The following is a 27,115-nucleotide window of genomic DNA, read 5'->3' as shown; positions in this document are numbered from 1 at the left end:
ATTATTTTTTACTTATTTGTCAGAGAAAGAGTGCCCAAGCAGGGAGAGCAGCAGGCAGAGGGAGAAACAGGCTCCCCGCTGAGCAAGGAGCTGGATGTGGGAATCAATCCTAGGACCCTGGGATCATGACCTGAGCTGAAGGCAGACGATTAACCAACTGTGTGACCCAGGCGTCCCATATCTTGATAGTTTTTTAATTAGATTTTAAAACTAGACTGTATTTTTCAATTTGAATGTAATTTTCAGACACACTGGATAAAATAAAATTCAATAGGGATCTAAATACCGGGTGCCTGGGTGGCTCAGTGGGTTAAGGCCTTTGCCTTCAGCTTGGGTCATGATCCCGGGGTCCTGGGATCAAGCCCCACATCGGGCTTTCTGCTTAGTGGGGAGCCTGCTTCCCATACCCCCTCCCTCTGCCTGCCTCTCTGCCTACTTGTGATCTCTGTCTCCAAATAAATGGGTGAAATCTTTTAAAAAAAAATCTAAATACCTACCACCAGGAATAAACAGATATTAATACTTTACCATATTTCCTTTGTGCCTCTTTAGAAACAGTTTTATATATGTATCGTTATATATACAGCTGGAGCCCCATTCCCATTTTTCCCTGGGTAATTGCTTTGAAAGTTTTTTAAGCATTTAGATTGTGTTTACATATCCATAAACAATATATGCTATCATTTTTATGTTTTCTAAGCTTTTAAATGATGTGTCCTTTGCAACGCTGTTTTAAAAATTTATGTGTGTGGATACATTTGTTATAATCACTGTATTTTTCATACTACTAAGCAGTTTTTTTCCTTTAATACTGCAGTTGGGCAGTTTCCAGTTTTGAGCTATTACAAATAGTGCTGCTGTAGATGTTCTGGTATGTCTCCTTGTGTTACATATCAAAGTTTTTCTGAGGTTGATGTGGGGAAGTAGACTTATTGGGTCATAGCATATATACATGTTCACCTTTGCTGTGTGGTTTTTATATTCTTCCAAGTGGTTGTACCAGTTACATTGTCTCTTTACTCTCGACCCCCCCTTTTTTTTTTCTTAAGATTTTATTTATTTGAGAGCATGAGCATGAGTTGGGGGGTGGCAAGTGGGCTGGGTAGAAGGAGAAGCAGGCTCTGGGATAATGACCTGAGCTGAAGGCAGATGCTTAAGTGACTGAGCCATCCAAGTGCCCCTCAAACTTGTTAGTAGTTGTTTTAGTTTGACTTCAGTTTTTTCAGTTTGATGTGTATGAAGTAATATCTTGTTTGAATTTGTATTTCCCAGGTTCCTAGTGAGATTAAATTCATTTTCACTTGCTTTGGCCAGTTGAAATTTTTTATATGAATTGCCCATTTTGTTTTTTTCTTGCCACACAGTTATATATGTGTGTGTGTGGTCATTATGAATTTTATTGGTTTTGCTATATAAACATCTGGGTATATTGCTAGTGTTTTCACTTTGCTTACAGGGTCTTGTTCAGGACTTTTAATTTGTGGTATAATTAGACTTATCAGTGTTTTATGTCCTTTCTTTTCTTGTGTAAGAAACCCATCAAGTTTTTAAAAATATTCAGTTTCTTCTTAAGATTTGCAGTTTTTTTTACCCATATAGTTTTCTGACCCACCTGGAATTTTATTTATGTATATGGTGTGAGAATCAATTCTTTTTTTCAAGATTGACTTTTCCTTACCCGTTGGTTTTCTATATACTTCTTAAAAAGCTTCACATCCCCATGAAAATTATTGAGCTTAACCAGTATTCCATTGAAATTATAGATTTAATTTGGAAAATTGACATTGTACAATAACGAGTCTGGAAAATAGGTGATTATCAAGCAGCAGCTACTCCAAACCTATGCCTGTTGCCTACCTGTGCATTTTCACACAGTTGCCATCAAACAAAAATAGCTCTCCCTTGTTTTCATTAAATCTTGCATGAGTGTTCCTCATTGGCAGATGCTATCCTTGAATCATTTGGGGGAAAGGAATACTGGGAAATGTAGTTCCAGACTTCTGTCCTGTGATGCAGAGAAGACTATAGAAGGGGGTATTGATGATGATGCAGATTTTACAATATACAGGCCAAGCAAGCGTAAACAAATATGGTCTTATTTCCCTCCCTCTTTTACATACAGGGGGGCTTGATTGATGTGTACTTTACCTGTCCCCCCCCCCCCCAACTGATTTCTTTAGGAGATTTTTTTCAATGGGATATACATTTATAATTTTGCTCACTATTGTCAGCTGCCCTCTGCTGAGGTTATCTCCATTTATATTTCCACCCATAGTGTGTCACTTTCTATTGTTTTGCATCCTGGCTAACTGCATTCTGCTCCCCCAGTAAAAATATTTTACCTTCATTTGGTAAACTCTTTTTTGTTTTCAAATTGTTTTGTTTAAAAAGTTCTTCCTGACAGAAATGGTAATCTGACAGTATGGATGGATGTACACATACTCAGTTCATCTTACTCTACTATATTAAGATAGTTGTGCTTTCTCTGTGATTATATGACGTTTCATTAATTAATTTGAAACATTTTCTCTCTGCCCCTTTGTAGACATGGGCTTTTTTTTAGTTGTGACTGTATATCCTTCTATCATAAACACATTGGGTATGTGTTTGTCTCCTTTACTAAACTGTAATCCTTTAGAACAGTGTTGTGCTATTCCTTTGTTGGCAGCACCTAGAACATAGTAACAACTCAGTAACTGTTGGAATGAAAAATACATAATTCTAAGTAGAGGGTTTATGCAACTTTATGACCTTTGTGAATTTAGCACAGTGTATTACTCTAGGTGTTTTACATATATGAATGAGTATGATTCACTAAAACCATTATTTAGTCTTTGCTGTTGAGTTGTATGAATATTTTTTTATATTCTGGATACTAGACTCTGATCAGTTGCAAATAGTTTTTCATTCTCAGGGGGGCATTTTCCTACTTTTTTTTTTTTAAGATTTTATTTATTTATTTGACAGACAGAGATCACAAGTAGGCAGAGAGGCAGGCAGAGAGAGAGAGAGAGAGAGAGAGAGAGAGAGAAGCAGGCTTCCTGCGGAGCAGAGAGCCCGATGTGGGGCTCGATCCCAGGACCCTGAGATCATGACCCGAGCCGAAGGCAGCAGCCCAAACCACTGAGCCACCCAGGCGCCCCATTTTCCTACTTTTAAAAATAGTATCCTTTGCACAAAAATTTTAAGTTTGGTAAAGTCCAGTTTGTCAATTTAATTGTTACCTATGCTTTTGGTGTCATATCCAAGAAATCTTGCCAAATTCAGTGTAATGAACTTTATTCTAAGATTTTGTCTAAGTGCACATGAAACATTCTCCAGACTAGATCACATACTGGGTCACAGATCAGCCCTCAACAAGTACAAAAAGATTGAAATTATACCATGCGTATTTTCAGACCACAATGCTATTAAACTTGAAGTCAACCAAAAGAAAAATTTTAGAAAGACTACAAATACATGGAGGTTACAGAACATTCTACAAAAGAATGGATGGGTTAACTAGGAAATTAAAGAAGAAATTTTAAAAGTACATGGAAGCAATAAAAATGAAAACACCACAGTCCAAAACCTTTGAGATGCAGCAAACACAGACCTAGGAGGGAACTATATTGCAATATAGGCCTACCTTAAAAAGCAAGAAAAGTCCCACATACACAACCTAACCTTACACCTAAAGAAGCTAGAAGAAGAACAGCAAATAAAACCTAAAGCCCGTAGAAAAAGGAAGGTAATAAAGATTAAAGTAGAAATAAATGATAACAGAAACAAAACAGTAGAACACATTAATGAAACGAGGAGTTGGTTCTTCGAAATAATTAATACAATTGATAAACCCCTAGCCAGACTTACCAAAAAGAAAAGAAGAAAGGACCCAAATAGATATAATCATGAATGAAAGAGGCGAGATCACAACCAACATCACAGAAATACAAACAATTTTAAGAAAATATGAAAAATTATATGCTAACAAGCTGGACAATCTGGAGGAAATGGACAAATTCCTAGAAACATACAGACTACCAAAACTGAAACAGGGGAAGATAGAGAAAATTTGAACAGACCCATAACCAGCAAAGAAATTGAATCAAAAATCTCCCAACAAACCAAAGTCTAGGGCCATATGGCTTCCCAGGGGAATTTTACCAGACATTTAAAGAAGAGTTAATACATGTTCTTCTCAGACTCTTCCAAAAGCTGGAAACGGAAGGAAAACTTCCCAAAACCTACAAGACCAGCATTACCTTGATTCAAAATCCAGACAAACCAGAAACATTTCTATACACCAGACCCCACTAAAAAGGAGAATTACATGTCAATATTCCTGATGAACATGGATGTAAAAAATTCTTGACAAGATAGTAGCAAATCAAATCCAATAGTTCATTAAAAGAATTACTTACCGCAACCAAATGGGATTTATTTCTGGGCTGCATGGTTGGTTCAATATTTGCAAATCAATCAACATGATACACAACATTAATAAAAGAAAGGCTAAGAAGCACATTATCCTCTCAATAGATACAGGAAAAGCATTTAACAAAATAAAGCATTCATTCTTGATAAAAACCTGAACAAGGGCCCCTGGGTGGCTCAGTTGGTTGGGTGACTGCCTTCAGCTCAGTTCATGATCTCAGGTCCTGGGATCAAGCCCCTCGTCAGGCTCCCTGCTCGGCAGGGAACTGCTTCTTCCACTCCCTCTGACACTCCCCCTGCTTGTGCTCTCCTGCTCTTTCTTCTGTCAAATAAATAAATAAAATCTTTAAAAAAAAAAAAAAAAACTCTCAACAAAGTAGAGATAGGCCATATCTGAAAGACCCACAGCTAATATCCTCAGTGGGGAAAAACTGAGAGCCTTTCCCCTGTTGTCAAGAATGAGACAGTGATGTCCACTTTCACCATTACTATTTAATATAGTATTGGAAGTCTTAGCCTCAGCAGTCAGACTACAAAAAGAAATAAAGGGCATCCAAATCAACAAGGAAGTAAAACTTTTACTGTTTGCAGGTAATATGATACTCTGTAGAAAACCTGGAAGACTCCACCAAAAAATTGCTAGAACTAATAACATGAATTCAATAGCCGCAGGCTATAAAATCAATGTAGAGAAATCTGTTGCATTTCTATACACCAATAACAAAGCAGCAGAAAAAGAAATCAAGGAATCAGTTCCATTTGCAATTGTACCAAACCCCCTAAGATACCTAGGAATAAGCCTACCCAAAGAGGTAAAAGATATGTACCCTGGGAACTATAGAACACTTAATGAAAGAAATTCAAAAGGACCCAAAGAAATGGAAAACAGTTCATACTCATGAATTGGAAGAAAAACATGGTTAAAGTGTCTTTACTGCCGAAAGCAATCTATACATTTAATGGAATTGCTATCCAAATACCACCAGCATTTGTCACAGAGCTAGAACAAACAATCCTAAAGTTTGTATAGAACCACAAAAGATCCCAAGTAGCCCAAGCAATCCTGAAGAAGAAAAGCAAAGCTAGAGACATCACAATTTTGGATTTCAAGTTATATTATAAGCTGTAGTCATCCAGACAAATATGATATGAGAATAGGCACCTAAATCAATTAAACAGATTGGAAAACCCAGAAATTGACCCACAGTTCTATGGTCAACTAATCTTCAAGTCAGAGGGAAGGAATATCCAATGGAAAAAAGGCAGTCTGCTCAAGAAATGGTGTTGGGAAAACTGAACAGCAACATACAGAAGAATGAAGCTGGACCTCTTTTCTTATACCATACACAAACGTAAATTCAAAATGGATGAAAGACCTAAATGTGAAATAGGAAACCATCAAAATCCTATAGGAGAGCAAAGGCGGCAACTTCTTTGACCTCAGCTGTAGCAGCCTCTTACTAGACACGTTACCAGAGGCAAGGGAAACAAAAGCAAAAATGAACTTTTAGGACTTCATCCAGATAAAAAGCTTCTGCACAGCAAAGGAAACAGCAAGAATAAAAGGCATCCTACAGAATGGGAGAAGATACTTGCAAATGACATATCTGGTAAATGGTTAGTATCCAAAATCTATAAAGAACTTACCAAACTCAACACCCAAAAAGCAAATAATCCAGCTAAGAAATGGGCAGAAGACATGAAAAGACTCTTTTCCAAAGAAGACATCCAGATGGCTAACAGACCCATGAAAAGATGCTCAACATCACTGATTATCAGGGAAGTGCAAATCAAAATCACAGTGAGATACCAGCTCACATATGTCAGAATGGCTACAGTTAACACAAGAAACAACAGGTGTTGGTGAGGATGTAGAGAAAGGGGAACTCTCTTGAACTGTTGATGGGAATGCAAACTGGTGCAGCCACTCCGGAGAATAGTATGGAGGTTCCTCAAAAATTGAAAATAGAACTATCTTATGATCCAGCAATTGTACTACTAGGTATTTTACCCTAGGATAAAAAAAAATAATAGTAATACAGATTTGAATGGGTACACACACCCTGATGTTTATAACAGCATTATCAATAGTAGCAAAACTATGAAGAGAGCCCAAATATCCATTGACTGATGAATGGATAAAGAAATGTTTACACACACACACACACACACACACTCACGAATATTACTCAGCCATCAAAGAGTGAAATCTTGCCATTTGCAATGATGTGGATGGAGCTAGAGTGTATTATGCTAAGTGAAATATGTCAGTCAGAGAAAGACAAATATTGTATGATCTCACTTATGTGGAATTTAAGAAACAAAACAGATGAACATACGAAAAGGGGAGAAAGATAAAATGGGAGAGGGAAACAAATCAAAAGACTTCAAAAATTTTTAAGTTATTTTTTTAATTTTTAAAATTGATTTATTTTTTAAAGGGTTTTATTTTTTATTTGTCAGAGAGAGACAGACAGACAGCACAAGAAGGGAGAGAGGCAGACAAAGGGAGAAGTAGGCTTCCCGCTGAGCAAGGAGCCTATTGTGGGACTCGATCCCAGGACCCTGGGATTATGACTTGAGCTGAAGGTAGCTGCTTTACCAACTGAGCCACCCAGGTGTCCCCCGTAAGAGACTCTTAATGAAAGGGAACAAACAAACTGAAGGTTGATGGAGGGATGTGGTAGGGGATGGGCTTGTTGGTTGATGGATATTCTGCAGGGCACTTGTGATGAGCACTGAGTGTTGTATCTAAGTGACGAATCACTGAATTCTCCTAAAACCAATATTGCACCGTATGCTAACTAACTAGAATTTAAATAAAAATTTAAAAAAATAAATATTTTTCTAAGAATTTTACAGTGTTAGCTCATACATTTAGGCCTTTGATTTTTTTGAATGTCGTGAGGTGAGGTTCTAGTTTCTTTTGCGTGTGAATATCCAGTTGTCCTAGCACTGAGTTTTGAAGAAACTATTCTTTCCCATTGAGTGGTCTTATCCAGACTAATTAACCACACATACTATGGGTTTATTTTCAGACCCTCAGTTATAGTCTGTTGACCTAGTATCTATCTGTCCTTAAGTTAGTACCACATTGTGGTTTTGATTACTGTAACTTTGTAATAAGATTTAAAACCATGAAGTGTGAGTTTTCTGTGTTCTTGTTTTCCAGGAATGTTTGGACTACTCTGGGTTCTTTTGTTTCCATATGAATTTTAAGATCAGCTTTTCCATTTATGAAGAAAAAAAAGAAAAGAAAAGCTGTTGTGATTTTAATAGTAATGGCATTGAACCTAAAGAACACTTTGGGAAATATTTCCATCTTAACAATATTAAGTCTTTCAATCCGTGAACACAGGCAGTATTCCCATTTATTTAACATTTCTTTATTCTTTCATCACTGTTTAAAAGTATAAGTCTTGCATGTGCCTCCTTGGTTAAATTTATTTGAAAGTATTTCATTCTTTTTGATGCTATTGTAAATGGAATTATGTTTTTTAATTTTGGATTGTTCATTTCTAATGTATGGAAAGAGGTGATTTTTGTGAATTGATCTTATATTCTGTAACTTAGCTGAATTTGTTCATCAGTTTTGACAGACTTTTTTTTCCCTTTAGAGATTCTTCAGGATTTTCTATATATAAGATCGAATAAGAAATAGTTTTACTTCTACCTTTTCAATTTGGATGCCTCTTATTACTTTTTCTTGCTGAGTTAGTCTGGCTAGAACTTCCAGTACAGTGTTAAATATAAGTGGCAAAAGTGGATATCCTGTCTTATTCCTATATCCTTGTCTTATTTCCTTAAGAGGAAAGCATTGAATCATTCAAGATTAACTATGATGTTAGCTGTGGGTTTTTCATAAGCATTCTTTATTATGTCAGGGAAGGTCCCTTCTAGTTTGTTGAGTAATTTTTATCATGAAAGCATGTTAGGAGAGTCCAAGATGGCGGGGAAGTAGGAGACCTTAGTTTTGTCTGGTCCCAGGAATTCAACTAGCTAGCTAGCTATCAAATCATTCTGAACACCTGTGAACTCAACCAGCTAGCTATCTAAGAAAAGAATAACTGCAACTCTGCAAATAGAAAAGCAACCACTTTATGCAAGAATGACAAGACAGAAAAACTCACCTCAAAAAAGAGAAGAGGCAGTACTAACTGCCAGAGACTATGGAAATAAGCAAGATGTCAGAATTAGAGTTCAGAATCACAATTGTAAAGATAGTAGCCAGTCTTGAAAACAACATAGAAGTCACTAGAGAGTCCCTTTCTGGGGAAATAAAAGAACTAAAATCCAACCAAGTCAGAATCCAAAGGCTATTAATGAGATGCAGTTAAAACTGGAAGCTCTAACTGTGATAAATGAAACAGAAAGAAAGAGTTTGTAATATAGAACACTAAATGATGGAGAACAAAGAAGCTGATAAAAAGAGAGATAAACAACTTCTGGGTCATGAGGGGAGAATTCGAGAGATAAGTGATACCATAAAGCGGAACAATATTAGAATAATTGGGATCTCAGAAGAGGAAAGAGAGAGAGAGAGGCAGAAGGTATATTGGAGCAGATTATAGTGGAGAACTTTACTAATCTGGGGAAAGAAACAGGCATCAACATCCAGGAGGCACAGAGAACCCCCCCCCCCCCAAAAAAAAAGTAGGCCAATAGCCCAGTGTGTAATAGTGAAACTTGCAAATCTCAGAGACAAAGAGAAAATCCTCAAAGCAGCTCAGGACAAGAGGTCTATAACCTACAAGGTTAGAAACATTAGATTGGCAGGAAACCTAACTACAGAGACCTGGCAGGCCAGAAAGAATTGGCATGATATATTCAGGTCTAAGTGAGAAGAAAGCACAGTCAGGAATACTTTATCCAGCTAGAATGTCATTCAAAATAGGAGTGATAACAACTTCCAGGACAAACAAAGGCTAGAAGAATTTGTAATCACCAAACCAGTGCTACTAGAAATACTGAAAGGGGTCCTCTAAGCAAAGAGAGAGCCCAAAAATAACATAGACCAGAAAGGAATGGAGACAATATATAGTAACAGTTTACAGGCAATGCAATGACACTAAATTCATATCTTTCAGTAGTCACTCTGAATGTAAATAGGTTAAATGCCCCAAAGACACAGGGTATCAGATTGGATAAAAAGCAAGACCCATTGATATGGTATCTGCAAGAGGCTCCGTTTAGGTCCAAAGACACCTCCAAATTGAAAGTGAGGGGGTAGAAAATCATTCATCAGGCCAGTGGACATCAAAAGAAAGCTGGTGTGCAATTCTTATGTCATACAAATTAGATTTTAAACCAAAAACTGTAATAAGAGATGAGGAAGGACACTCTGTATAATTAAAGGGTTTATCCAACAAGAAGATCTAACAATTTTAAGTATTTATCCCCTAACATGGGAGCAGCCAATTATATCAGCCAATTAATAATAAAATCAAAGAAACACATTGTAATAATACAGTAACAGTAGGGGACTTTAGCACCCCCCTTACTGCAGCAGGTAGATCATCTAAGCAGAAGATGAACAAGGAAGCAAGGGCTTTAAATGACATGCTAGACCAAATGGACTTCACAGATATATTCAGAACATTCTATGCTAAAGCAACAGAATGCACATTCTTCTCAAGTGTACATGGAACGTTCTCCAGAATAGATCACATCCTGGGTCACAAATCAGGTCTCAGTGGTACCAAAAGATTGGGATCATTCCCTGTATATTCTCAGACCACTCTGCTTTGAAACTAGAGCTCAATCACAAGAGGAAAGTTGGAAAGAACTCAAATACATAGAGGTTTAAGAGCATCTTACTAAAGAATGTATGGGTCAACCAGGAAATTAAAGAAGAATCTAAAAAAATAATTAATGGAAGCAAATAAAAATGAAAACACAACTGTTCAAAATTTTTGGGAAGCAGCAAAGGCACTCCTAAGAGGGAAGTATATAGATAGCACTACAGGCCTTTCTCAAGAAACAAGAAAGGTCTCAAATACACAAACTAACCCTACACCTAAAAGCAGCCAGAGAAAGAACAGCAAAGAAAGCCTAAACCCAGCAGGAGAAGAGAAATCCTAAATATCAAGCAGAAATCAATGAAATAGAAAACCAAAAGAACAGTAGAACAGATCAGCAAAACTAGGAGCTGGTTCTTCAAAAGAATTAATAAGATCAATAAACCGCTGGCCAGGCTTACCTAAAAGAGAAAGGACCCAAATAAAATCATGAATGAAAAAGGAGAGATCACTACAAACAATTATAAGAACATATTATGAACAATTTATATGCCAGCAAATAAGGCAATCTGGAAGAAATGGATGCATTCCTAGAGATGTATAAACTACCAAAACTGAGGCAGGAAGAAATAGAAAACCTGAATAGACCCAGAACCATCAAGGAAATTGGAGCAGTAATCAGAAATCTCCCAACAAACAAGATCCCAAGGCCAGATGGCTTCCGAGGGCAATTCTACCAAACATTTAGAGAAGAAATAATACCTATTCTTGGGAAGCTATTTTTAAAAAATGGAAATGGTAGGAAAACTTACAAACTCTCTGAGACCAGTATTACCTTGATCCCAAAACCAAAGACCCCATCAAAAAGGAGAATTACAGACCAATATCCCTAATGAATATGGATGCAGAAATTCTCACCAAAATATTAGGCAATAAGATCCTACAGTTAATTAAAAGGATTATTCATCATGACCAAGTGGGATTTATTCCAGGGCTGCAAGGGTGGTTCAGCATCTACAAATCAATCACTGTGATACACTACATAAATTAAAGAAAAGAACCATATGATCCAGAACTCAGGAAAGTGCTCTACTTATTTTATAATTTTCTTACAGAGATCTGAACCTGTAAAAGGGGGAGACTCATAAGATGAGGTCTGAGAGGGTACCAAACTCAAAACTTTCTGTGTCCTCAGGATCTGTCACTCTCCTAGAATGTTGATGCTCAGCCGAGCTTCAGTGTCAAGACTTTTTATCAAGGATTCAATTTATAGGTATGATAGGTTGAATTGGTGGTTATATGGTTAAATTCATCTTTAGCCGTGTTCCTCTTCCTGGAGGTCAGCTGGTCAGGTTAATAGGACATGGCTCACAGCCTCAACCCTCTTATCACATGATTGTTCTTTCCAGCATGACCAGCCTCAATCTGGAACAATCCAGGGGCCTACCATGAGTTACCTCATTAGTATATCCCAGAGCCCTAGATATCATCCTAGGCGCTCACTGTGAGTAACAAAGACACGTGTATCACTCAGGAAATTGTTAGGTCTTTAGAAACTCTCAGGCATCCAGGACAAAGACAAGACAATTTTTTTTTTAATTTAACATTTTACATATATTACTTTGTTCATGTGCAGATGTGTCAACTATAAAGGGTAAATTTCTTTCTCCTCCCCCTTTGTTTTCCTACCTTTACATGATTTAATAATCAAAACCAAAGAGAGCTATCCTGGAGAAATCTTTCTTCCACTTTGAATAAAAACTTGTGCGATGGGGCACTTGGGTGGCTCAGTGGATTGAGCCTCTGCCTTCGGCTCAGCTTGTGATCTCAGGGTCCTGGGATCGAGCCCCATATTGAGCTCTTTGCTTGGTGGGGAGCCTGCTTCCCTCTTTCTCTGCCTGCCTGCTTACTTGTGATCTCTCTCTCTCTCTGTGTCAAATAAAATCTTTAAAAAAACAAAACAAACTTATGCAACCCACTCCAAATGAATCAGCATGTTTTCTTTTGTACCTTCATATTTCGATGTGCAAATAAAAGCAAACATGTATCTTTTTCTTTCTATACAGTCTACACTATATAGATTCCAGTGTAACCTGCTTTTTTCACTTAAAAATCTGGAAATACTGGGGCACCTGGGTGGCTCAGTGGGGTAAGTCGCTGCCTTCGGCTCAGGTCATGATCTCAGGGTCTTGGGATCTAGTTCCGCATCGGACTCTCTGCTCAGCGGGGAGCCTGCTTCCCTTTCTCTCTCTCTGCTTGCCTCTCTGCCTACTTGTGATCTTTCTCTGTCAAATAAATAAATAAAATTTTAAAATATATATATATATGGAAATACATATCCAGGATATATCAGTTGAATATGCATTCACAGTTTGGTTAGATACTGACAAATTGTTCTCCCACAGGAGATTATATTAATAAAGTTATTTCAGTCTAGAATTCAAATAGTTTCAGACTTCTTGATCTTTGCCAGTTTGAGAGATGAGCAGTGGTTTATACCTATAGTTTTAATATGAATTTATCTTATGAAGTCAGGCATCTGTATATGTTTGCACATTTGTGCTTCCTTTTGTGTGAATTGTTCATTTCTATTCTTAACCTGTTTTTTAGTGGAATTTTTTTTTTTACTTATGTTTGTCATTTGTTGTACTTTGTGGTTACATCTACATTTGTTGTACAACAAATTTGTTGTACTTTGGTACAATATTTGTTGTACTTTTTGGGTACATTCTACACTGAAAAGTGTAGAAATTTAACTTGCAATAGTTAGAAACATGAATTTTTATGACTTTCTAAATGCTTGTGTCTTTCCTATTAGATTATTTTAATAAAAATATTGTGTGGCTTTTTCTAATACTTTTATACTTTGTTTATTAAGGTGTAATTTAGCAGGGCACCTGGGTGGCTTAGTTGGCTAAGTACCTGCCTTCAGCTTAGGTCATGATCCCAGGGTCCTAGGATAGAGCTCTGGGCTCAACAGGGAGTCTGCTTGTCCCTCGCCCTCTGATCCTGCTTGTGCCCTTGGGTACGCACAAACATTCTCTCAAGTAAATTAAAATCTTAAAGCTCACACATGCTCTCTCTCAAGTACATAAAATCTTAATTTAAAAAAAGGTGTAATTTAGCTGTAGTAAAATTTATCCTTTTTGGTATACAGTTTTGTGATACCTTACAAATGCATTTAATGACTTCCATTATCCCTAAAAATTCATTTGTGCCCTTTTCTATTCATCCCCTCTTGGAGTCCACAGGTCCTGGCAACTACTTACCTCTTCTCTGTCTTTAAGGTTTTGCCTTTTGCAGAGTATAAGAAACTGAATCATTCAGTATGCAGCCTTTCATTTAGCATAATGCATTTAAGATTTACCCATGTTGTTGGTGTGTTCAAGTCATTGATTCATTCCTTTTCTGTTACTGAATCATTTTGTAGTATATGAATTTACCACAGCTTATTTATCCATTCTCTACCTGAGGAGTGTTTGGTTTATTTCCAAGTTTTGGAGGTTATGAATAAAGCCAATAATAATGTTCATATACAAGATTTTTTTTGAGCATAAATTCTTTATTGGATTCATACCTAGGAATAGAATTGTTAAGTTATATGTTAATTATATATATGACTATAAGCAACTGCCCAAACATTTTCCGTAATGGCTGTATTATTTTGCATTCCCACCAGTAGTGTATGAGAATTGTAATTGCTCTGTATCCTTTCCAGTATTCAATATTGTCCATGTTTTTTTTTTAAGTCATTGTACTAGGTGTGTAATAGTATTCCATTGTGCTTTAATTTGCATTTTCTTAGTGATTAATGTCTGTTTATTGTCTTTTGTGAAGTGTCAAACTGTTTACATCTTTTGCCCATTTTAAAAATTGGGCTTTTCTATTACTCGATTATAGGACTTCTTTATTTTGTATATAAATCCTTTTTATATATCTGATTTGTAAGGATTTTCTCATTGTGACTTGTATTTTCATTCTTTTAATGATCTTTTTCAAAGAGCAGAAATTCTTTACTTTTATGAATTTTAATAAATCAATATTTTTATCTCTGGATTGTACTTTTGATCTTGTCTCTAAGGCATCTTTGCTTGTTCCAGGCCACAAAGATTTCATCCTGTGTTTTTTTTTAGAAGTCTTACAGTTTCAGATTGTATGTTTAGATCTGTGATCCATTTTCAGTCATTAATTGTGTTTGATATTAGCTGGAGGTGTAAGTTTGTTGTTACTGTTGTTGTTTTCCTTGCCAATTGATTCTTCAGTTGTTCCAGACTATTTTGGGGGAAGATTACTTTTTCTCCTTTGACTTGCTTTTGTGTCTCTGTCAAAAATTACTTGACCATGTATGTGTGCATATATTTCTGGACTCTCCTGTTCCATTTCGTTAGCTGTATGTCTCTCTTGCAATATTGTACTGTCTTGGTTGCTGTAGTTTTCTAGGAGGAGTATGAATTCTCCAAATTTATTCTTCTTTTTAAATATTGCTTTGGTCTTCTGTATAAATTTTGCCTTTCCATTTGAATTTTTGAATCATTTTATTCATTTCTATCGATAACAAAGATACTTTGAGATTGTATTGAATTTGCAGATAAAATGTGGAAAAAGTGACATCTTAACAATATTCAATCTTTTAATCCGTGAATGTGGTATCTCTTCATTTATTTAAGTCTTTGATTTCCTTCAGCAGTTTAGCTTACAGATTCTGCGTCTATTTTGTCAAATTATCTCAGTATGTCAGTTTCTGGTGTGCTGCTACAAATGTTGTGCTTTTAAATTCTTTATTTCCAGTTCATTGGTAGTATGTGCAAATACAATTGTATTCCACAACTTCGCTAAACTTACTAGATAGGAAAACGTTTTCAGAGATTCTGTGGCATTTTCCACATAGATAAACATGGTGTGTGGTAATATAGGTAGTTTCTTTCTTTCTAAATTATATACCTTTTATTTCTTCTTGTAGCCCTATTGCAGTGGCAAGGACTTTTAATATAGAATAGAATTGGTGAGGGCAGGCATCCGTGCTTTCTTTCTCTTTTTCTTTCCTTTTTTTTTTTTTTAAGATTTTATTTATTTATTTGACAGAGATCACAAGTAGGCAGAGAAGCAGGCAGAGAGAGGACGGGAAGGAGGGTCCCTGCTGAGCAGAGAGCCCGATGTGGGGCTCCATCCCAGGATCCTGGGATCAAGACCCGAGCCCAAGGCAGAGGCCTTAACCCACTGAGCCACCCAGGTGCCCTGGCATCTGTGCTTTCTCTCCCCTTAGGGAGAAATCAGTCAGTAGTTTCTGAGTACTTTTATAGTTCTTTTAACACAAACAGTTCAGTACCGTGATCACTTAGCAAAGGAATCCTATGATTTTTTTTTTCCATATGGCTTCTATTTTTCCTGATATCATTCCATATGTATGTATGTCTGTGCCCCCCGATACATGGACTTCAGTCAGAGCACTTACTGCATTGCTTTGCTGTTTGCTTTTTACTTATCTTTCTCTTTTAATAGAAGATGAGCATTTGGGGGGGAATTAAGAAATGGTGCTAATGTTTGGGATAATTGATATTAGGTTTGACTATATGAAATTGCCAGTATTCAGTTTTTCTGCTTACAAGGTCTAATTATCAGTGTGAGAAATGTTTGTGCATGAGACATTGTTCATCACTATTGTGTGCTCATAAGCAAAGCCATGAAGCCTGGAAATACTGATATAAATGGAATACAGCCACTACCCTTGAAGGAGATACTCTCTCTGTGGAAGACAGGGTCTTTACAACATTCAGATATGTTTAATTCTGTGGTGGGTCTGTCAGTATATGCACAAATTTAATCTCAGTTGGAATCTCCTGTGATCTTAGCTTCATACTTCTCAGTATCTTGGACTATAAAACACTTGGGCAGTGATTTCTATAACTTACTGAGAAGCTTGACATACTTTTATATGTGATAACTTTATGTGAAAATATACTCTGTACATTGTTCAGTTTGATGTGACTTTTTTTTAGTCACTAAGTATCTTGTAAATTTCCTTTTGAAGTAACTTGATATTTTAAAAGGAGAAAGACATTAAGGAAGTCATAATACAAATAAAACTGTTGCATTTCCCTACTCCAATTTTTTGTGTAATTTTTTAGATTGTAAATCATATATGGGGAAACTATAATATTTGTACTATATATATTTGTGTAATACTTAGGCTCTCAGTGGTCTTTCACTACTCTATTGCAAGTCTGGAAAAAGGAATATATATGAGAGACTTTCTGTAAGCTTCATGAAGTCAGAAACTGTTTCTTTTGTTCACTTACATTCCTTGCACTTAGCACATTACATAGTTATTAACAAATGATTATTGAATAAGTATTTGTGGTGGGGGGAGGCTAAACTAGCTGGACTTGATTACAGTAAGTATATGTGCTGCTGAAGCAAGCACTTGAAACAGTAAGAAAATATAATTTATACATGAAACATGTTAACTTTAGTACAGATAAGTTACTGTAATCACATGTTTGATAAGCATTAAGATAGTTACAGTTTTTGAGGCAGTTAAATTGTACTGTAAATATATAGTAACAAGACTTTTTAATCAGTTGTTCAGGAATTTGCTTATGATATTGTTTTGGGCTTGACTATTAACAAAATTAAAATGTAACATTAAAATCTTTAAAGCACCATTTTGTTTCATTTTAACTCTTGTTTAAAATACATGACTCAGAGAAGACTACCTTTGTGTTAGTAATAATCAGTAGATAGAAGTACCCAGAAAATTTACTTTCTTTTGTATTTACTGCCACCAAATGACAAATTAATAGTATTACTATGTCTGTTATATTAATACTGTAGAAGACATACTAAAGGTAATGCCCCTTTAGTAGTATTCTGACAGAGTTAATTTGTTCATAAAGAGTTGGGACAAGAGAAGAAAAAACAAAATTTAATCCATTTAGAACTGTAGTTGATCTTCTACCAGAGTGTATAGACTGATTTCAGTCTTCTTTAACATACAGAAAGGTATATTAGAACAGCGGAAATCACTATGACAAAGATGATAAAAACTTGATAACTCATACCTAATAAGAAATACATTTGACAATATACTTTTATACAAGGAATTTAATTCTTATGTTTATTCTGTCTAGGTTATTGTGCTTGAGAATGATGACTCCCAAATATTTTAGGCCTAATTTTATTTATTTGCAGATAAGCATTTTCCTGAAATTATTGGGATATTATCCTGGAAAAAGTATTATTTAAGAGTGTAAAAAAAAAAAAATAGAAGCAACCCAAATTTTCAGTCTTAGGAAAATTGGTTAAATACAATAAGGTCTTACTTTTTAACTTAATGTTACATCGTAACTGAGCATGTAGTAGAGAAATATGTAAGGAGATGGATAAAGGCCCATATTAGTAAATGAGGGAGATGAGGAGAAATAAGTTACTGAACAGTGTATTTTCATAGTTTTTTTTTAAAGTGCATTTACTGAAAATAACTATCAGTGTTTATCTTTGGGAGATACTATGGTTTCTTAAATTTATGCATTTCTAAAATGAACATGTTTTTAAATATTCAGAAATTATGTAGATCGAATATTATGCTTTATAGACACATCATTCAATTATATTATAGTGAATATATTCAAACAATTTTGGGGGGATTTTGTTGAATAATGAAAATGTCTTACTGCAGGCAGTTCCGATTCGGACTTCACTTTTTGAGTCTCTTCTGATTGGTTCATATTTAAAGAGAAGCTTTGCAAAAACTCTGTCTTGTTACACAGATTAACAGTTTTCTTTCTTAAAACATCTGAATTAGTAAGATTTTGAATATTACCTAATAATTCAGTGCTTCGTTAAGGTGCTCGTTATGTTTATAACCTAGCCCTTCGTTTCTAGGGTCAGCATATTCTTGCTTTTGATATCTGTTTTCTGCTACAGGCCTGAGATTGAAATTGAAGCAATACAACTACTGCCTCTACCAGAGGAAAATAGTATGGGGATTCCTATTATGGTAGGTTATTTTCTAGTAGTCTCTCTGCAATAATATAGGCAGCTCTTGTGATTCATTGGTTTGTTGGTATTTATGCCTCCTCATAAATTAAGCATAGCTTTTCTACATTCTATATAACTGTATGTAAATCCTTCCTGTCAGTCAAAATCTTTTGTTGTAGACATTTTGTTTAAGTGTGGTGGTGCATGTATTCCTGGAAAATTTAATTATAACAATTGAATTCAAATAGGTATTTAGTGGAAGAGCTGAAAAACCCAATTTAAGAGCTCTTTGATCTTTGTGTATAGTTTGGAGAAGAGAAGAATGAAACAGTTGAATATTAATGGTACCGCAATTAGTGTTTTCTGTTTTTTTCTTTTTTAAACTGGTATTACTGGATGTTTTCATTCTTGTTCATACATCACTTTGTTCATACTTATGTGTAATATGTTTGTGGAGCACTTTGTAAACATTATCAGCCATTCAATATCACTGGTGAACCTCATTTATGTGGTGGTGATTCCTGTGTTTTTAGTGAAAGTGGTATAAAAATCTCATAAAATTTGGAGATGTTAGACTGAAGGCACTTGTGAAGACAACATAAGCTAGGTTTGATACCATTGGCATTGTTTTCTAGGCTCTTATTTGAAATTCAAACATTGAAAGGTTGTGTAGAAAGGAAAAACATGTGGCTCAGTAATTGGCTTCTTTACCATTATCAGGTTTCAACTTGCTATACATTTTGTTAAATATTTTTAATCCTTACTGTTAAATATTTTTAATCTTAAAAATCCTAAATATTTTTAAATCCTAAATGTTAAATATTTTTAATCCTAAATACCATTTGAGATTAAGTAGACTTGATGCAAAGTTGTTTTACCACAACAAAAAATCACCCTTACCGGGTTTCATTGTAATTTGTTAGTGAAACTTTTTTTTTTTTTTTTTTTTTTTTTAAAGAAGAGAAGATGGTTAGAGCTCTATTATGCTGAAAGCTGAAAGATTCTGTCTATCTGTATTCTGGTACAAGGGGAAGAGATTATTGGGAAAACATTTATTAGATTGTGTTGTTGATTGGAATAATTTTGGTTGACATTTAAGATTCATACTTGAGACATTTTGAATTCTGTGTGAATTAACCAGTTGTGACTCTTCACCTGACCTTTCAAAATTGTCTACTAAATTACCACTAAAGAAACAACTCACACAGGATGGCTTTTGCTGACTAGAATCCCACTGGAAATTCTTCCCCTCATACAACCTTATTTTTGTTCCTTAGAAGTCATTTTCTAAATGGGTGGTCTGACTTCAAGGTCCTGGGAGTCTGCTTTCCCCTCTCCCCCCTCCAACCTTCATGCACTCCTGCTCATGCATGTGCTCTCTCTTTCAAATAAAAAGCGGGTGCCTGGGTAGCTAGCCTCTGCCTTCGGCTTGGGTCATGATCCCAGGGTCCTGGGATCGAGCCCCACATTGGGCTCTCTGCTCAGTGGGGATCCTGTTTCCCTCTCTCTCTCTGCCTGCCTCTCTGCCTACTTCTGATCTCTGTCTGTCAAATAAGTAAAATCTCCCCAAAAATCAATAAGATCTTTAAAAAAATTTTTTTAAATCAATCAATCAATCTTTTTTTAACCATTGGTTCAATAAAAGCTTTGGATGAGTCTTGAAATACTCTAATTCAATCAGATTTGAATAATGGGTATGCCAAATAGAAAAAGAAAATGTCAGACTTAATATAGTAAGGATAAGATTTGATTGGAAAAATGGTAACAAGTAGCAGACACCATCAGTATCATATATTTTTTCTTTCCTGGTAACGCAAGGTCAAAATTTAACTAGTTTTGCTATGTGATCGTTTTATAAATTGTAATTTTTATCTTTCACCACTGGATGGTGCCTTTGCATTGGTTTCTGCAGACTGTCTAAATTTACTTCCATAAGGAACATTTTAAAATTTGTAATAAAGAACAATGAAATTAAAATTTGATAGTGATACAGTAGGTTAAACATATAGTTAAACATAACCATTATTTGTGACATAATATATACTGTAATTATTTTCAAAAAAGAAATTCTTTCATATGAAAGAAAGTTAAGAGCTATACCTGACCGTGTTTTCTAATAGTCTTCAGTTCACCACCTTAGAAACATTTTAGATGTTTTGATTTTTTTATGCAGTTCTATAATTTAAATGGCATCTAAATAAACCCATTTCTTGATTTGTAATATACACACACACACACACAACACACACACACATACAGATAGCTCAGGCTTTTAAAATTGTTTTTGATGATCATCTTTCTTCTATCTAGTAGCCATCTAATAAAGCCTTTTATTTCACTAATACTATATTCAAACTTTCTTTTGTTAGTTGACCAGGGACTTTCTGATGGTTACCCTGCTTGGGCAATTTGGGTTTATTTAGGATTGTAACGAACAAAACTTGAGTTTATTGGGATTGTAACAAGGCCATAGGGAGATCGCAATTCAAGGAAATAATAATCTTAAGTAATGAAGCATTCACTTATATTTTAAGATATCTAAAAAGCAAAATAAGCACCAACTCTAGAACATGAGTGTCTCTAAACCTTACTCTGAGACCTTTTTTGTCCAATTCAGTCTGTTGTTTCCTTTTCTGTTATTTAAAGGGTTATTTATATGAAAACAAAGTTATAAAAACAGGTATCTGAAATTACCCCTTCTTGTATTCTGCTCTTCAGTAGCTATATGATAGATAGCTTTTGAGGAGTGAATTGGAAGGCATGTATACCAGAGCAAGTTTCAAGTCTCCGTTTCTTTGCTCTGGATTCAGTGCCTGGCTGTTCTAGTCTTTGGAGCTGTGGGTATGGAACTGCTAAATGGCTTTGGTTGATAGGCTTGTTTCTTAACAGTGAAGCTTCACCTAGGCAGTATGCAGATTTTGGTCCTAAATTTTATTACTGGGGCATCTGCCTTTGGCTCAAGTTGTAGTCTCAGGTCCTGTGATGGGGCTCCTTGTTGGGCTCCCTGCTCAGCAGGGGATCTGCTTCTCCCTCTGCCCTGCCTCCCTGCTTGTGTTCACTTTCTTTCTCTCTTGACAAATAAATAAAATCTTCAAAAAAATAAATTTTATTATTTATTGGGATGTGAACGTCTGTCATTTAACCCTCATAGAACTTATTTTTCTTACCTCTAAAGTAGTGCTTGAGTTCAGCAAGTAAGCATCATGACTAAGTGGTAGTATTACTCAGAAAAAATATATATGTACACATTGCAGGGAAAGAACACAATACTCATAATCCTGCCACTGAGTTAACTAATCTGTCGTTGCTTTAAAAAAAAAAAAAAGATCCTTCTGATCATTATTTAACATAATTAGAATCCTATTTTATATATTGTAGGTTTCCATTTAATACTTTTGTAAGTATTATTTGTCCCATTTTTTGGAAGTTCTGTAAAAATTTTGTTTCTAAATATTCATTTGGGGCCCCTTGGCAGCTTAGTGTTTTAAGTGGCTGCCTTTGGCTTGGGTCATAGTCCCAAGGTCCTGGGATTGAGCCCTGCACCTGCCTCCTTGCTGGGCAGGGAGTCTGCTTGTCTTTCTCCCTCTGCTCCCCCCTCTCCCACTTGTGCTCTCTCTTTGTCTCTCTCCCGATTTCTTTGAAATAAATAAATAAACTTCAAGTATCATTCAATTTTATTGTAATATATGCTATATTTTAAATCATTTTATTGTTCAACATTTAGTTTTTTTTAATGTTTTGTTATACATGATGCTTCAGTAAAATCATGATATGCAGAGTTTTGTAGGCCTCACTTTCCGTTCTATCTACATTCTTGTAAGAAATGCTAGCTTAAAAACTTGGAAGACTTACCAATGAATGCTACAGACAGCAGTTGGCAAACTTTTTTCCCTAGAAAAGTTCCAGTTTACTCATTTTATCATCCCTCGTGGTTTCTGGCTTGGACAGTTGCATCCAGTAGAGTAGCCTGCTATTGTTTTCTGTCTTTAGTATCAACTCATTTTTAGGCCATCTTTTATATTGCATCCACAATGAGGCTTTGAAGATGCAAATCTGATTATGTCACTCTTTGACTTAAAACTTTTTAGTGGTTTCCTCATTTTTCTGCAGGTTAAAATGTTTATACTTTAATGTGGCATTCAAGGCCCTTCATGATTTAGCCCCTGTCTGATTTCCCACCCTTATTTTAATGCAGCCCTATTATATATTTTGTTGATAAATAGGAATGGAATGTTCTAGGCAGGGGCAGCATCATACTTAGAGGCACAGCTGCAGGAAACAGCATGGTACATTTAAATTGTGACAAGTACATTTATAGATGTGAAACTTAAAGACAAGGTAGTGGTGGTCTTTAATAGAGTGTACATTAATAAAACTTAGTTGACTAAATAAAAGCAGGCAAATAAAATTTTATCTATGATTTAGAAAGTAACTGGTGATAAAGAGAATTATTAATGAAGAGTCTTGGTTACAATGTCAGAAATCCCAACTCAAAATGACTTAAATGCAAAAGGAAATGTGTTGGCCAGCAGTAGCAGGGTTGTCAGGAAGAACTAGATCTAGGATTTGGTGACAATAGATTTCCCACCAACCCCCCACCCTTTTAAAATTTTGCCCCCTTTTTACCTCTCATATAGGCAGTTTAGCTTACATTGTCCTTACTTATAATCCTGAAAGAAAAGAAAGTATCTTTTTCCTGATAGCCTTGGCAGGAAAGCAAAGTCCTGAGGAAGACCCTGTCTGACTTGATCATTTGTTCATCCCTGAATTAAACATGTGACTAGGAGGAAGTGGTACTCTGGCCAGTCCTGAGTCTCCTATATATCTTGGGAGTAGCTGAACTCCTGAAAGGAAGGGATTCTTGTGAAAGAATATATGTTTACTACAGGGATAGATAGAATTGGTGAAAAAGGAGAACAAGAATTGAGAGATAAGTTAAGAGGTGGTTTTGTTAACTTGGGTAGGGACTGAAGTGGGTCTAAAGTAGATTGCTATGAAGAAAGGAAGTTCAGGAGGTTTTAGGTAAAATGCCTACAAGTAGGTGACTAATGAGAAGTGGGAGATGAAGTAAGGGTAGGCTTCTAGATAATTCTTTATGTTCTGGGCTTTTGTATATATGGTGATGCTCTTACTATTAATCAACCTGGGAGGTTTAGAAAAAGAATACTCTGAGGCAGTGGACTAGAGATGGTAAGTTGATTTTTGACATACTGAGTCAAAGATAATCTGGAATATGTAGGTTAAATGGCTCATTGTGCATTTGAAAGTTGTATCTGAAGGTTAAGACTGGAAATAAAGACTTGTAAGTTATCACATGTGATGGCTGACACTATAGATATAGATGAGATTGTCCAGGAAGAGCTTGTAGACAGAAAAGTGGGCTGAAAGAAAAGCCCATATGTAAGTATGAATGGTGGAAGAAAAGCCATGTAGAAGGGACCAAAAGAGAAGGTTTAGAAATATAGATGAAAATTTTATGGAAGAGAGTTTTAATAAAGATTATTGGTATCCAGTATTGTAGAGTAATTTGAGAAAAATGAAGATTTTGCAATAATTACCATTGGTGACCTTAGACCAGTTTCAATTGGATGGTGAGTATGGAAGTCAGGGTGAAACAAGTAGAAAATGGAAGGATAGCTCATTAAGGAAGCAGAGAAGTTTGGTGTAGGTGAAGATGAAGGGATAAAGACAGCAATAAGGGATAAATCAAAGTGATAATGGAATTAGGATTGATAAAGTTTATAAGAAGATGGAAGTAATTTTGAAACAAGTAGAAAATGGAAGGGTAGCTCGTTAAGGAAGCAGAGAAGTTTGGTGTAGGTGAAGACGAAGGGATAAAGACAGCAATAGGGATAAATCAGAGTGATAATGGAATTAGGATTGATAAAGTTTATAAAAAGATGGAAATAATTTTGAAACTTACTGTTTCTTCTGTGACTGTAAGCCCCTTCCCAGTGACTGCAGAGTCACTGGCATGTAAGAAGTGTTTAATAAGTGACTGCTGAGTGAATGAAGGTTCAGAGAGGAAACCTGAAGATACATACATGTTTAAAGGTAAACCAGAAGGAAGTTGGAAGAATTCATCCTTGTTCTCTTTCTCTCTGAGGTAAAATGCCAAGAAATAGTGCCTCCCCAACTTGCTTACCTCAAAGCACAGCTGTGAGAAAGCAGTGTGAGAATAGATGTGAGAGCATTCTCAAACTAGGAAATACTGATACAAATAGAAGGGAATAATACTTTTCATTTCTGGCATCTTAGAAATCAGGGACTTCAAATCACCTATTTGGTTCTCACCAGCTCAGAAATCCCATTTGCTTTAACAGCTAATTTCTCTTCTCTTAGTTATGTGATTTGTAGGAAGAGCTAGGCTTTGGAGACAGATGGTCCTGGGTTAGGATTTTTCTCCACTTGTCAGCCAGGTGATTTCCAGTGTTTAACTTCTCCAGCTCAGATTTTTATCTGTGAAATTCGGAGTAGAAATACCTTGCAGTCATATTGTTACAACTGAGTACTCATAAATTACATAGAATCATTGTGGGTATTCACATTACCTGGGATGTTTATCCCAGCCCTGTATAAGTAGCCAATCTTGTTCCATCTTCACATAATATAATATTGCTAGATAAAACTACCATCTTATATTGAATTTGATTTGATGCTGCTACTTGTTGTTATTCATTGATCTAGTTCTTATCTCTAGACCTGTACAACTTGGTATCTCTTTATAATGATATCACTTCAAATATTTTAAAGCTGTCATAGTCTCTCTGACTCCTTTTCAGACAGAATACGTGCAACTTCATTGACACCTTTTTTTCCTTAAGATTTTATTTATTTGTCAGAGAGAGAGAGAGAGAGAGAGAGAGAGAGAGACAAAGACAAGCAGGGGGAGTGGCAGGCAGAGGGAGAAGCAGGTTCCTCACTGAGCAGGGAACCTGATGCGGGACTTGGTCCCAGGACCCTGGGATCATGATCTGAGCCAAAAGCACATGCTTAAGTAACGGAGACCCAACCCAGGTGGCCCTTCATTGACACTTACATGGTTTTTAGATCCACTATCGTTCTGGCTTTGAGTTATATTCTAGTCTCATTACTTTAGTTGTGGTTTGACCTATGTCTAGGAAATAATGTACTTTTTCTAGAGGAGAAAAGTGAGATGAATAGGAAGCATTTTTTGAAATAAAAAGTCCATTTTAATTGGTCAAAACTAAAGTGTAATTTTACTGTTTCATATTCTAAAGTATACTGTTTTGTCAGTGACACTTATAAAGTGATTGCCTTCAGTCTCTTTTAAGATAAGGTACTGATAACTGATTCCCCCCCATCCTTTTTTTTCTTTAAAAGATTTTATTTATTTATTTGACAGACAGAGCTCACAAGTAGGCAGAGAGGCAGGCAGAGAGAGAGGAGGAAGCAGGCTCCCAGCAGAGCAGAGAGCCTGATGTGGGGCTCGATCCCAGAACCCTGGGATCATGACCAGAGCCAAAGGCAGAGTCTTAACCCACTGAGCCACCCAGGTGCCTCTGGTTTTTTCCTCTTTTAAAAATAAATCTCTAGCGGGACGCCTGGGTGGCTCAGTTGGTTAAGCAGCTGCCTTCGGCTCAGGTCATGATTCCAGCGTCCTGGGATTGAGTCCCACATCGGGCTCCTTGCTCCGCAAGGAGCCTGCTTCTCCCTCTGACTCTGCCTGCCACTCTGCCTGTGCTCGCTCTTGCTCTCTCTCTCTCTCTGACAAATAAATAAAATCTTTAAAAAAAAAAATAAATCTATAGAGCCTTCAGTATCATTCTGGCATTAGTGTGTTGTGTGGCATTAATAAAGGTGGAAAAAGTGAACTATTGAAATAAAATGCCAAGATTCAGTTTTCCATGTAAATCATAGTGTACTTTTGGTTGCCTACTCACCAGTCATTACCCACTTCCTTCCTTGAGGTCCCCAGTTTTATTTGGAGGCTCAGTCCTCTCCTACTTGACTTGGGGAAGTCCTTATTAGTGTAAGCTAAGCAAAGTAATTCTACTCTGCTTTTGTAGTGATTTAAGAAGGAACATAAGAGCCGAAACTGGTCATATGTCAGGAAACGTCAGTTTAGGTAGTTTCTAGAAAAGTCCTTTTCCTACCTAAAAAGGGAGATGGAGCAAGAAACTTCCCTTTCTGCTGGGCAACAATATGTGTCTGATTGGATGCCTTGAAGTATGGCAGATCTCTGTGACTATGACCGGAATTATCCCTAAGGTCCATTCTGAGTCTGACAGAGAAGACTCAGCTGGAGCTTAGGGTCAGTCAGGTGCCTTAGAGCTACATTAATTTCACTTCTTGTTTATGATAAGTCTCTTTATTGTATAAGTCAGTTGAGTGTAATGTGCTGTTTTATTTTAGTCTAACATTAGGATAGCCCTAATGTTAAAGAACAAACATACTTGAAAGTCTGCTGTACAGAACAGGAGACACTTTTTGGGAGGCCCATTAAGCCATAATGATGAGTCTCATAATTTTAAGATCACATTAGAATCATACTCAGATCCAAAGCTTCATGAGTATTCTCATATACTAAATGTTCTGATTGTGAACAAAACAGATAAAAACATTTCTGTACTGCAATAACTGATAAAGATTTAATTACGCAGTTAGTGAAGAATGAGCCAATTATCAGTTTTGACAGGGGCCCCTTCTATTTAAGAAGTTCAATATTGACTACATCTAAAGGAATTGACCTTGTTTTACTCTGAAGTAACATGAAGTTATAAGCATGGATTTTTTATAGGTTTAACAAGGGCATGAAAATTTATTTATGCAAAAAAATTCCATGCCTGACACACATTAGAAACACCCTTTCCTTTTTTTAACAATAGAAGCTGTTCTCTAAAATTTTAGATAGCACTCTTTAATAAAGGGAGCTGAAGAATATGAAAAATGTTCTAATTATCTGAGTCATTACTTGGACTTTAAAATAGTTACCAGTTTCAGTATTTTTGTCTCCACCTTCT

At 36.0% G+C, this 27,115-nt stretch overlaps 1 protein-coding gene across 11 annotated transcripts in view; it reads left to right on the top strand.

Annotated features, from left to right (window-relative positions):
• The window catches only part of ANKRD28 (ankyrin repeat domain 28), a 199,729-nt gene that overhangs the window by 38,189 nt on the left and 134,425 nt on the right, over positions 1-27,115 (top strand). For 6 of the 11 annotated variants that reach the window (XM_082684435.1, XM_082684431.1, XM_082684422.1 and 3 more), the window contains one exon: positions 18,078-18,150. The exons of the other annotated variants lie outside the window; for them this stretch is intronic. Coding sequence is in view for 4 of the 6 variants with exons in the window: in XM_082684428.1 (XP_082540554.1) it covers positions 18,078-18,150 (73 nt within the window). In the remaining 2 variants the exon portion in view is untranslated. The remainder of the gene's footprint in view (positions 1-18,077; positions 18,151-27,115) is intronic. 11 annotated transcript variants of the gene reach the window in all.

Source organism: Mustela nivalis (genome assembly GCF_964662115.1).
Source record: "Mustela nivalis genome assembly, chromosome: 1".
Lineage (NCBI taxonomy): Eukaryota > Metazoa > Chordata > Mammalia > Carnivora > Mustelidae > Mustela > Mustela nivalis.
This window is presented reverse-complemented; position numbering and strand designations above follow the sequence as displayed.